General features: G+C 41.6%; 1 protein-coding gene across 1 annotated transcript; it reads left to right on the forward strand.

Moving 5' to 3' along the window:
• Nucleotides 1–1,343: 1,343 nt before the first annotated feature.
• On the forward strand, nt 1,344–12,546 carry slc1a5.S (solute carrier family 1 member 5 S homeolog; the record flags this gene model as incomplete). The annotated part of the gene is given in 8 exon segments (NM_001092624.1): nt 1,344–2,035; nt 6,757–6,799; nt 6,887–6,958; nt 7,070–7,236; nt 7,381–7,614; nt 8,193–8,387; nt 8,488–8,622; nt 10,451–12,546. Coding segments are annotated over 8 exon segments (1,584 nt in total). The 3' UTR covers nt 10,674–12,546.
• Between the last annotated feature and the right edge of the window lie 857 nt (nt 12,547–13,403).

Below are 13,403 nucleotides of genomic sequence, written 5' to 3' on the forward strand. Positions count from 1 at the left end.
TGCTCTATGCGCTAAACGAAACAAATTTCTGGTTTGAAAATTTACCAGGAGCTGCATTATTGCCACCGTGTGTAACCAGTGGGGGTCTGCCTCATTGGTGCAGCGCCCCTGACTGAGGGGCTACCCCCTGGAATTGTTGGAGGAGCACTGTTGGACTGGGGGTTGAGGGCTCACTGGGGTTGCTGCCTCAGGGCAACCCGCTTCCCCAACCCGTCTTTCAGCCACAACCCCCTTCTGCCAGTCCCCTCCCCCATGTCTACCTTAGCACTGAGCTAAGTAGTATTGCATAGAGGTATTTCATCTCATACACCTGAAAGTCCAGCTTTATGGTCATTTGAGTTGATATTTACAGTCCTAGCAACTGTGACTGAATTAGACCAATGTATCCCTAGATCTGGAACCATTTAATGAGCTTACAGGCCCCTGTCCAAGGGGTGAGCCTTCAAGTCAAATTCCGGGGGAGGGGGTCATTTATTACCACAGAGCAAATTAGCACCTGGGCAGTTATCAACGGCAACCAATCAGAAATTCACTTCCACTAATCAGAAGTTCACTTCCACCAATCAGAAGTTCACTTCCACCAATCAGAAGTGCACTTGGTTACTATGGGTTACTGCCCATGGGGTGAATTGTTCTGGTGTTCAGAAATGAGCCCCATTGACTCAAAGGGCAGAATAGTTATTAACAAGGAGGGGAATCCATGAGAACAATTGCTTTGAGACACTCTGCTTAGTAATTAAAACAAATGATGATCGTTAATCTCAGTTTAAAGCAACGTGTCTGTGTAATCAATCCATGAAAACTTTATTACTCACAGTCCAAAAAATAAATAAAACCCCAAAGCGCCATGTCTTCCAGCAAGCCCGCCCCCCGTCATTACTGTCATTACTAGAAGCCCCAGCCCCGCCTGAGTTCTGAAAAAAACACCCACCCAATATCCAGCACAGCACGCTATGACGTATGAAGCCTTTGGGAAGCCTTGGGCACGTGGCTCTCCCGCCGCCCAGTCCTTCCACTCCTGCTCAGCGCTCTGTATAGACAGTAGACACGTCAAGGACATCAACCCCCGTCCCTCAGAATTTCAACGTGATCTGTCATACTCACCGCACTCAATTGCCAGACCTTCGCCGTTTAAACCACGTGGGCAAAACGCTCTCTGAGGGGCGGATGGTACACCCGCCCAAACCTACTCTAGCCACGCCCAAACCGTATCTATCCCCGCCCAAACCTTCTCTAGCTCCGCCCAAACCTACTCTAGTCCCGTCCAAACCTTTTCTAGCTCCGCCCAGTTAAGGATAGTAGGCTATAGTAGTTCGGGACAAGTCAGCAGTGAGTGAGTGGCACGGAGTCCTGACGAGGGGATAGCGCTGTACATACACCGCTGGTACCCGGCCATTCAGAGAGAGAGCGACAAGGCGGGCGAATAGAGAATAATCAGCATCTTATCCATTGCAATCCCTTGAGTAGCGAAACATCAGGCGGCCCCTGAGCCAGACAGTTCCGTGCCCACGTTCCCCAAGATGAAGGAGTCGGAGTGTAACGGCACCTCCTCCCCCGGGGAGCACCCTGTGCCTCTCGCTCTGTATCGTCCCGGAGACTCCGCACCTTCCCCGGGCTGTGGCCCCCGGTGCCGCCGGTTCCTCCGGGGGAATGTGCTGGTGCTGCTGACTGTGATGGGGGTGATTTTAGGCGCAGGGCTGGGGATGGCAGTGAGGCCGCTGAATTTGTCCAAAGCTCATATCGCCTCTTTCTCCTTCCCGGGGGAACTGCTGCTTCGCCTGCTCAAGATGATCATCCTGCCGCTGGTGGTCTGTAGCCTGGTGTCCGGGGCCGCTTCTCTCCAGCCTTCTGCCCTGGGCAAGCTCGGGGGATGGGCCATGCTCTTCTTCCTCATCACCACGCTGCTCGCTTCAAGCCTGGGAGTCTGCCTGGCGCTGCTCATTCGGCCAGGGGTGGGAGCCCTGGTGGAGTCCGGACAAGGAGATGGAGTACCTGAGGGCAAGGACGTGGTCGACTCGTTCCTGGATCTGATCCGGTGAGTGTAGTGACTGGTGTAGTCTAGTGACTGGTGTAGTGTGGTGACTGGTGTAGTCTAGTGACTGGTGTAGTGTAGTCTAGTGACTGGTGTAGTGACTGGTGTAGTGTAGTCTAGTGACTGGTGTAGTGTGGTGACTGGTGTAGTGACTGGTGTAGTCTAGTGACTGGTGTAGTCTAGTGACTGGTGTAGTCTAGTGACTGGTGTAGTGTGGTGACTGGTGTAGTGACTGGTGTAGTCTAGTGACTGGTGTAGTGTGGTGACTGGTGTAGTCTAGTGACTGGTGTAGTGTAGTCTAGTGACTGGTGTAGTGTGGTGACTGGTGTAGTGACTGGTGTAGTGTAGTCTAGTGACTGGTGTAGTGTGGTGACTGGTGTAGTGACTGGTGTAGTCTAGTGACTGGTGTAGTCTAGTGACTGGTGTAGTCTAGTGACTGGTGTAGTCTAGTGACTGGTGTAGTGTGGTGACTGGTGTAGTGACTGGTGTAGTCTAGTGACTGGTGTAGTGTGGTGACTGGTGTAGTCTAGTGACTGGTGTAGTGTGGTGACTGGTGTAGTGACTGGTGTAGTGTAGTCTAGTGACTGGTGTAGTGTGGTGACTGGTGTAGTGACTGGTGTAGTCTAGTGACTGGTGTAGTCTAGTGACTGGTGTAGTCTAGTGACTGGTGTAGTCTAGTGACTGGTGTAGTGTGGTGACTGGTGTAGTGACTGGTGTAGTCTAGTGACTGGTGTAGTCTAGTGACTGGTGTAGTGTGGTGACTGGTGTAGTGTAGTGACTGGGAGCCGCTCAGGGATTGTCAGGTTACAAGCCGTACAGTGTGGCTGTTATATGGAGTGTCACTTATGGACACGGATAAAATAAGGGCATTGTCAGACTAGTCTTTACTGTAACACCCGTCACATCTTGTTTGTGAGTGACCAAAGCACAGAATTAAATCCACCCCCCCTCCCACACTGATTTTAAAGTGGGTCAGTCCTGTGCTGATGTAACGCCATTTGCCGCGTGTGTGAGGCCAGTGACTAGTTCTTATCCCTGGGAAGGACCCAATGCCTCTAGTGGTGATGTACCAGCAATGGATGGGAATTAGTCCTAAAGCTGAATGTCACTCAGTACAAATACATTCACATAAGGTCCCAAATAAGGATAGAGTCTGTTTTAACTGAGCGACTAGTTCCCCAAATAAGGTTAGAATCTGACTAGTTCCCCATCCTTATAGAGGCCCTAACAACATATTCACCTATTGCTATGTTAAATTAATAGAGAAGTCATTTGCAGCTCATTAAAGGACATATTTCTGCTATTTTTAGAGACAGTAATTAGTTATTCATTTTTTCATATATAAGATGTGTGAAATCCATCATCCTGTGTTTACTGCTACTTCCTATGAGGCCCAGATACCTTCTCTGACAGAACAGGGACCATCTGCAGGGCTGTATTTAGGTCCAATGGCTAAACTAAACAGGCCCCTACGTCGTGCGCATTGACCTCACTTCCTTATTCTTCCTCTACCCCTCAGCTCTGTCACTGGATTTCCTATGGAAACGAAAAGTAAAAAAAAAGGCACCCCTGAGGGCCACCCCCAAAACCATGCCGCCCTTGGGGGCCTATATATAAATACGGCCCTGACCATCTGTATTGGGCAATTACCTGACAGGTCCAGTATAGGGATAGAAACTAGTCCACTCCTATAAGAACCAGCTAATTCTCATCTTGTCTAAAGACCTTCTCTAACGGTACAGGTCCAGTATAGGGATAGAAACTACTTCTCTAACTTAGAACAGGAACCATCTGTATTGGGCAGTTACCTGACAGGTCCAGTATAGGGATAGAAACTAGTCGGTTCAAATAAGAACTGACTAATTTCTATCCTGTCTAGGGACATCATAAATATAGACAATATAACACAAGATAAGAAATTTAGATGAGACCCGCAACCTGACCCGCAGACCCAAATCTATACACGCACCCTAAAATCCTTCCCTCAACCCACAGGGTACCTGCTTTTTTGTGACCCCCACAAACATCCAAAGGCACAGTGACCCCCCACAAACATCCAGACAAATGGGGCCATCCCTTTCCATTGACATCGGTAGAGCCACGGACTCTTGAAAGGTGGTGTTTGTTCCACACAATGGGACTGACATTTTTTAAGGAGCATATGCATCATTGTGTTAGTTGTGTGTGTGTGTGTGTATGTATGTATGTATGTGTGTGTGTGTATATATACACACACACACACACACACACACACACACACACACACACACACACACACACACACAGCAAAACACACACACACACACAGCAAAGTACTGCCCTTTACTTCCTATGGCTTGATGGGGTCGGAGATGGCAAAGTACTGCCCTTTACTTCCTATGGCTTGATGGGGTCGGAGATGGCCATCCTGGGCCATTACACACACACACACACACACATATATATATATATATATATATATATATATATATATATATATATATCGTTCCAAGGTTACACGCACACCGTGTTAGAAATCAATAAATTATTGATTTCTAACACGGTGTGCGTGTAACCTTGGAACACTGTATACTACAATCTACACACTGCACCCGAAGTAACAGACAAGTGACGTGTGCGGACTTGCAAGGAGGCTATATATATATATATATATATATATATATATATATTATATATATATATATATATATATATATATATACACATATATACACAGCAAAGTACTGCCCTTTACTTCTTATGGCTTGATGGGGTCGGAGATGGCCATCCTGGGCCCTTACTCATTACATATTGTTACACAGCTCATCTCCCAGTACATTACTATTGCTGAGTAATAGTGTAATCTTTATCAATCAAAGGGCCAAAATAACTTGCAACACTAGCATGACTGTGCAACTTCTTGCAGGAGGGCAGGGGGAGTGTTGCTTCACTATGTGGCGGTAAAAGTAAATGGTTTAGCCCTGTGCATAAGCACACCACATGAAGTTAGTGACACACAGCAGCTCCTACAATCCTGTAGGTCTCTTTAATGAGGGGAACCAGAAAGGAAGCAAATACTGAAAGTCACTTACTATGTTATCCAAAGGTTGGATACAGAAATGTTCCATATCCAAATTCCATAGAATCTCCAAAATGGGAAAGGAGCACAGGCATTACTGTGACATAGCTTGTTTGTGGTGCAGTACATATCAATCTATACCGTAAGAACTTTTAGATGCTAAAAGATGCTATGCATCAGCATTTGGCATTTGTTAAAAACTCAGTCTAGAAAAGTGTTTCCCCCCTTTAAAAAAAATTAGCTTTGTTTTATGTGAAACATACTATCGTTAGTTTGCGTTCTTATCCGACAACTTGTATTGCTCTGCAATTTTCCCTCCATTTCAGCTACAAACTGCCCCTGCTTTCACAAGTGACTGTGCATGGGCCAACCCATATGGTAGTCCAACTGATTGGTCGAAGGGCAGAATAGACAGTAACTGTCATGAAGTGACGTTTATAGTCACTATCTCATACCATTAGAGAACAGCAAGAAAGATAGAGGAGCTGTGGCTGGAGTCATCATTAGGAAATTGATAATGCTTGATCACAGGGATTGCAGTATTATTGGTATAAACAACTTCCTAATTTGCTATATATAATCAGATAGTTGGGTAGTATGGTTGAAATTGGGTAGATGGGGACAAAATGCCCAAAATTTAGCAGGATTTATACAGGAGCTGCAAAACGGATCTTTTGGAAATGATTTAGACATGATTACCAATATGTAGGCACAGCCTTACAAACATAAAAAATGTTTTTTAAATGTATAATTCAGATATACAAATATTTTTGGTGGCTTGTCTGGAATTGTAAATAGAAGTTATTCAGTTAAGATGGGGCTTTGCTGACATTCATGTAGTTACTGCTGTGGCCAATTAAATCCATGCACCTGCTATTTATATATTGTATCCATTTATGGGAGGTAAAATCCTGCAGAACTTCTGTACTCATCTAGGGGCCAATTAGTACTGATGCTAACCACTGTAATTCAAATGTCTTTGAGTAACAGACCTGATGAACATCAGGTTATATCATTCACCTTCCTAAAGTTCCAGTTATATCCAAGGCAGAAAATCAGCATGCTTCCACAGATTTAAAGAAACAGTTACATAGAAAATAGAAGTTTTTTAAAGTAATGAAAATATAATACAGTGTTGCCCAGCACTGGTAAAACTGCTGTGTTCATTTCAGAAACACTACTATCGTTTATATAAATAAGCTGCTGTGGGGGCATTCAAAAGAGAAAAGGCTCAGGTTACCCAGCAGATAAGCTCTGTAGAACATAATGGTGTTATCTGTTATCCACTATTTAACCTGTGCCATATAGCCTTTTTTCAATTCCCGTCATTGCTACACAGCAGCTTGTTTATATGAACTATAGTAGTGTTTCTGAAGCAAATACATCAGTTTTACCAGTGCAGGGCAACACTTCATGATATTTTCATTACTTTAAAACACTTATTTTTGTGGTGTTACTGTTCCTTTAAGACTGACTAGCCTTCAGGTTGGTCACTACCTTCCACTGTGACGGCTTTCAGGGGGAACCGGCCCCTCAGTTTGGGAAGAGCTGGTGCAAATATGCTTGCTACAGGTCCTTTCCAACAGATCTCCGCACAAACAGTTCACTAGGTACTCTTCAGATTTCAGCAATTCACGTGAATTAATCTTCTTTTGTTTTTTTACAGAAATATTTTCCCATCAAACTTGGTGTCTGCTGCTTTTCAGTCGGTAAGATGAGTATATTTCTCTATTGATTATGTGATTAATGCATATATGTAATCATTCCAGTATAACTCGTGTCCTGTGTCTCTACAGTATGCCACGAGCTACAAACTTGAACATGTAAATTCCAGTGTACTTGGAGACATGAACAGCACATGGGTTAAGGTAAGAACAATCACAACTGATTACTTCTTCATCTCTTTTGGGATTTTGAGTAAGATGAAACCAGGTTTTAGTCAGTGTCTCACTGTCGCTTTTGTTTTGCCTCAACTGCAGGTTCCCTATGGGCAAGAGGTAGAAGGCATGAATATATTGGGCTTGGTGGTGTTTGCCATTGTTTTTGGAATTGCACTTAGGAAGTTGGGCCCTGAAGGAGAAATTCTTATTCGTTTCTTCAACTCCTTCAATGAGGCTACCATGGTTCTGGTGACATGGATCATGTGGTATGTAAGAGTAGCATGTGCTCAAATTTATATTCATTAGCTTCTCTCTCTTTGTGCATATTCACACCCCTGTTTAGAGTATATATCTTTTCCTGCTTTCTGCTTCATTAGCACCACATAATAACAGTTCTTCTCTTATTTAAGGTATGCTCCACTTGGTATTATGTTCCTTGTGGCAGGCAAGATTGTGGAGATGGAAGATGTTGTCCAGCTTTTCACCAGTTTGGGGAAGTACATATCTTGCTGCATTGTTGGCCATATCATACACGGTCTGCTGGTACTCCCGCTCATTTATTTTGCCTTTACTCGGAAGAACCCATACCGCTTCCTTTGGGGTATTGTGAGTGCACTGGCAACAGCATTTGGGACCTCCTCCAGGTAACAAAAGAGGGCGTAAGGGGGCCTATCCTATACAATAGTCTTTGTCAGATTTCCACTTGTTTTGGTTAGAACTTCACTGCTTGGTTAATCTTCTTTGGGACCATGGTTGTATATCTCTAGATCTTTCCTTTTTGTAAGGCCCACATGGCTGAAAACTTGTTAGAAACACACTTTATATTACGTCAGCGTAAAAGTGTTTTTTTAAAGTTTGAATAAAGTGAACAGAACATATCCAAGAATTTTACACTGCAAGTAGAAAACACTGGCTTTTCTGTGTCTGAGTTTAGAACCAAAACAAACAGACCATTACGCTGTATCTTATATTTAACATGTTTGTGCATTTTACAGTATGCCCTTTACCCTATAGTCTAGTGTAAAGGCAGAAAACACAGTTTATGATGTGGATAAATCATTATAACTAATGTCCTTGGTGCAGGATAAATCTGTTATTGGAAAGGCTTAGGGCACATTATAATAAAACATTCTACTGTGCAATGCAATTGTTTTTTTTTTCTCACTGGAGATATATACATTCAAGCATGTAGAACTTAGCATGTTTCTTTGTACTCCTGTAGTTCCGCCACACTTCCACTGATGATGAAATGTGTAGAGGAAAAGAATGGTGTTTCCAAACAGATCAGTCGGTTCATCCTTCCAATAGGAGCCACGGTGAATATGGATGGTGCTGCTCTTTTTCAATGTGTAGCGGCCGTATTTATTGCCCAACTTAACAACGTCTCCCTTGACTTCATCCAAGTCATTACAATTCTGTAAGTATTGGCCCTCACACCAAGTCACAGTCTGCATTGTCTTTTCACCACTCTAAAAACAAATGTTTTATTATTGTTTTATTATTATTTTCTTCAATAGTGTGACAGCCACAGCTTCCAGTGTGGGAGCAGCTGGTATCCCTGCCGGGGGAGTCCTGACTCTTGCTATAATTTTAGAAGCTGTGGGGCTTCCAACAAATGACATTTCGCTTATCCTGGCTGTGGATTGGTTGGTGTGAGTAGCATTCATTTATTCCTCTTACATTTATTTTCAGCTTTCAATAATAGACAGGCTATTTTAATATGGACATTTTTATCCACCCTGTGCTTCCCAAATGTGTTAAAATTGCCATGCACGGCCAGTTTAATTAGGAAATGTTGCTGTTTGTGACAACACTATGGGGCAGACTTTTCAAGGGTCGAATTTCAAGTTCATGGGAGTTTTTTAAAACTCCCATGAACTCATATTCGACTAATCAAAATTAATTTAAAAAAAAAAAACTTCTATCTTTTTCTGCACAAAAAACTCGAATGTAAGGAAGGTTGCAAACCACTCCAAATTAATCCCAGGACGTCTTCCAAAGGCTAAAACAGCAATTCAGCGGGTTTCAGGTGGCAAATAGTCGAATTTGAGATCTTAAAAGGCCAGTGTATGATAAATCTCAAAAATTTAATTCTAATGTAAAAAAAAAACCTCTAATTGAATTTTAATAATTCCCTAGTAAAATGTGGCCATACAAAGAAACTCGAAAATTCAAATTTGAAAATCCAAATTCTAATTTTCACTTCGACCATTGATAAATCTGCCCATATTTTCTGAGCCATGTATGTCACGTTGGGGTTTAGTTTAGCTATACCATCTTGCAAGCCTATTGTATCAGCTACCTCTCCAAAACAGAAAAATATCTGCTACAATAGGAGCCACAGTTCCTCTTTACTTTCTTCAGACCCAGTAACTGCTGCACACTTAAATCATATTGGTTTATCATTTCTCATTCTAAAGTCACTGGCTGCAGGGTTGGGATGGATTCTTATCAACTGGAGACAGCAGGCTACTTCATACCTCTGTTCCGTCTTTTTTGTGGGACAGTCCTGATTTTGACAACTCATCCCGCAGTCCCAGATTTTTTATTAAAATGTCAAGAGTTTCTTTTTGATCTTTTGATAAATCTGTTATTAAGGCTTAGGGCACATTTTAATAACAGTTAGCACCATCTATAGTATGATTTGTGGGGTGCTTCCTTGCAGTATATTTATGTGGCTGAGGGAGAATAAAAGTTTCCTATTTCTTTTGTATTTGACTTTTGAAAGAAATTGTAGCCTTATACGAAGCTAGTCTCCTGTTCTGCACCATTTAAAAAAGTGATTTTCTTTCTACTAGTGATGTGCGGCCGGCCTGATACCACAGGTTGGGTGGGTTCGGATCGACCTCGCACTGTTCTATTTTAGATTCATGGTAGGACTGCAAGCAACACTATCATCTGCTATTAGCTCTTACACAACCTATAACTTTAATGCCTTTACATGCCTTAAAGGAAAACTATACCCCCATAATGAATACTTAATTAACAGTTTATATCAAATTAAGTGGCATATTACAGAATCTTACCAAACTAGTATATATATCTATTTAAGTAAATGTTGCCCTTTTTCTCATGATGGTCTGTGTGCTGCCTCAGAGATCACCTGAACAGAAATACTTCAGCTCTAATTGTAACAGGAGGAAGTGTGGAAGCAAAAGACAGAACTCTCTGTTAATTGGCTCATGTGACCTAACATGTATGGTTTGTTTGTGTGCACTGTGAATCCTAGGATCCCAGGGGGAGCACTTATTTTTTAAATTGGCAATTTTCTATTTATGATTACCCAATTGCACATACTATTAAAAAAGTATATTATTATGAAAATGGTTTATTTACATGAAGCAGGGTTTTACATATGAGTTGTTGTATGCAATATCTTTTTATAGAGATTTACATTGTTTGGGGGGTATAGTTTTCCTTTAACCTAACATGTATCTATGACTTTGGCACTCACTGCTTCTTTGTCTTTCCTCTACTCAGTGACCGCACATGCACTGTACTAAATGTGGAAGGTGATGCCTTTGGTGCAGGGCTGCTGCAGGTATACAGCGACCGAACATCTTCAAGTAACGATGGGGCAGAACTATCAGCAGTGCAAGTTGAAATTCCTGGAGACCATCCTGAAGGTGACCCACTCCTACAAAAGCACACACAATTAAAAAGCGATGGTGCAAGTGCTCTGGAAAAGGAGTCTACAATGTGAGGAACTACTGGCTGCTGAATGAGCAAAGTTGGGATTATTGTCAATTCAGAACACGAGGACTCATCTGATTCTGGGCCTGGACGAACTGTACAGCTCAAGGGCTTTTATTTTTATATATATATTTTTTTAACTTATGTTCACTGTTAGCAGGGCAGTTAGGTTCTCTCATTGAATCAGGTCAGTCCTTTTTTTATTTTAAGTCTTAGAGCAAGCTTCACTAGCAGAAAAGATGTACATACTCATGTGTTTACAATGTGGTGTATATTGATGCTTTCCACTTCACTCCAGAATGGGCTTTAACTGAGCTCAGTGAGCCCTGTGGTCAACCTACAGGAGTGATCAGCAGCACTAAATGTAAAAATGTGTTTGTGAACATTATTTTTTTTCTATTGGGTTCAGCAAAAATCTGTATTTCAGTGTGTTTAGTCCCAATCTGTTTATTTGTGTTGACATTTTGTGGAATGTATTAAAAGATAGCACATTACCTGCAATTTATGGGAAAAAGCACATGGGTACGTACCCCAAGGAACCGACTAGGGCTTAGGGACATATTTACCCTAAACCTGAAGGTATAAGACATTCAACACATCAATTCCATTAAAGGGGTTGTGTACTTTAATATTAGAATTTTAGTGTGGTGTAAGCCAGTGGTTTCCAGATTTTTTTTTTTTTTTTAGTTTTAAGCCCCCATTTTGAGGTCTACAGTTTGTTTTGTGCCCCCCTGTACCTCTTAATATTAAGCATTGCTATATCATCCATTCAGGCAACATTCCAGTGATTTCTGGCACAATATATTAATATTCACTGCCCAAAATCCTAATGACCTCCAAGCATAGCTTCCAGGAGAGAAACATGGGGCTAGGCCCTCCGTTTTGAAACCACTGGTGTTAGAATAGAATGCTAAGAATTTCCACCTAACCTTTAATTATTTATTTAAGTTTTTAATTTTTTGAATTATCTACAATTTGTTCTGCAAATTTGATTGCTAGAGCTTAATTACCCTAGCAACACAGCAGCATCTTGAAAGTCAGAATGGGAATGAATAGTAGGGGCCTAAAAAGCAATCCAGAGAAACCTACATTTTACATCCCCTGATTTTAAGTTTTCCCTAATTTTACACTAATTGTCGTGGTCCCACCAATATATGATGCATAATGAAATTTCCTGATTTTGCCTTTCCTTAGATTTTTTTCATCATTTCTTTTTCTGGCCCCATGAAATATGTATAATTAGGGTTTCTGGAGTTAGTACAGACAACCAGATAACATTTTCAGTTGCAGCCACGGAAAGGCAGAATAGGAAGATAAATAAGTCAAAATCTGTACAAAATATGAAGGTGAAATGAAAAGTTGCTTAAATATGTCATAGATGGACTTTCATAGAGTAAGTTAAAGGTAAAATTTCCCTCGAGAGAGGATATTCCTGAAGGGTTGCTTATGTGAGGTCAAATTCCTCATACCCTGTTACACACAATGCTGCAGGGAGCTGTGTCTTTATATGCAGCCCTAATGTATATGTATGTATGGTATATGTATATATGTCTGTGTGTATTGTTACTTTGTGGGATGGTCATACCTGAGTTTATTACAAAGTGTTTACGTATTTGGACCAAACAAGAGCATAATTGAATAATTGCAACATTGTGTACATAAGTCTTTTTTAAATACTTTTACGCAACTTCTTTGCAATGGAAACACTTGCCATGCGATGAATTTGTGTATTAAAACATAAATCTGTCATTTTCCCTTAAAGTAGTACATGGGATAAGTACTATACACTACAGCACACAAACCAAACAAGGCTGCCCGTGTACACGAGTGTGCATGCACTAATAGACCCCAAAGATGAAGTAATAAAAAAAATTGTAAATCTTCCTGCTGTCTGAATTTCTTATTTATATGATGCTACAATATGGTGTTGGATAATGCAACCTGGCAACAGAAATAACTGGAAATGTCCCTAAGTTTCGTAGCATGCAAGCAATGTAGTGGGCTTCTGTGTAAACATCCTTTTACAGGTATACGATTCCTTATCTGGAAAACCTTTAAGGCAGAGATTCGGGGAGATCTCCTCTTCTTCAGGGCAACTAATCTCCCGCCGGCTAGAACGTAAATCGCCGGCGGGATTGCAATCGTTCTCCTTCGTTTTCCGAAGTTGCCTCACGAGGAAACTTCGGGCAACTTTGGAAAACGAAGTGCCGGCAATTTAGATTCTAGCTGGTGGGAGGCAGTTTATCGTCAGGCGACTGAAAGGCCATCTCCTATAGACTCAATTATAAGCATATAATTCATATGTTCAAAGATGATTTCCTGTAATAATGTAACCGTTCCTAATACTTGATGATGCAGCTGAATTGAATTTGTATTGGTGGCAAAACAATCCTATTGGTTTTATTTAATGTTTTTAGCTGACATAAGGCATGGTGATCTAAAATATGAAAAGATCCCTTATCAGGAAAGCTCCAGCTCCCAAGCATTTTGGATAATATATGCTATACCTGTACACTGTATTTCTGTGCCAATAACTTGGCATAAAATAATTTGCATGTAGGCCCAGATCATTAATCAGACAACTGAAGGGTGAACAAAGTTGACCCTAAGCTTTAATTATCATAGCAACAACCTTTTTTTATACTGATTTTTTTTCCAGTTCAACCAGAAGATCATCTGTATTTTACATATGAATACAAGTAACATGGCTCAGAGCTAGGTCAATACATTGTAAACCTGG

Source organism: Xenopus laevis, chromosome 8S (genome assembly GCF_017654675.1).
Source record: "Xenopus laevis strain J_2021 chromosome 8S, Xenopus_laevis_v10.1, whole genome shotgun sequence".
In the NCBI taxonomy this organism is placed as follows: domain Eukaryota; kingdom Metazoa; phylum Chordata; class Amphibia; order Anura; family Pipidae; genus Xenopus; species Xenopus laevis.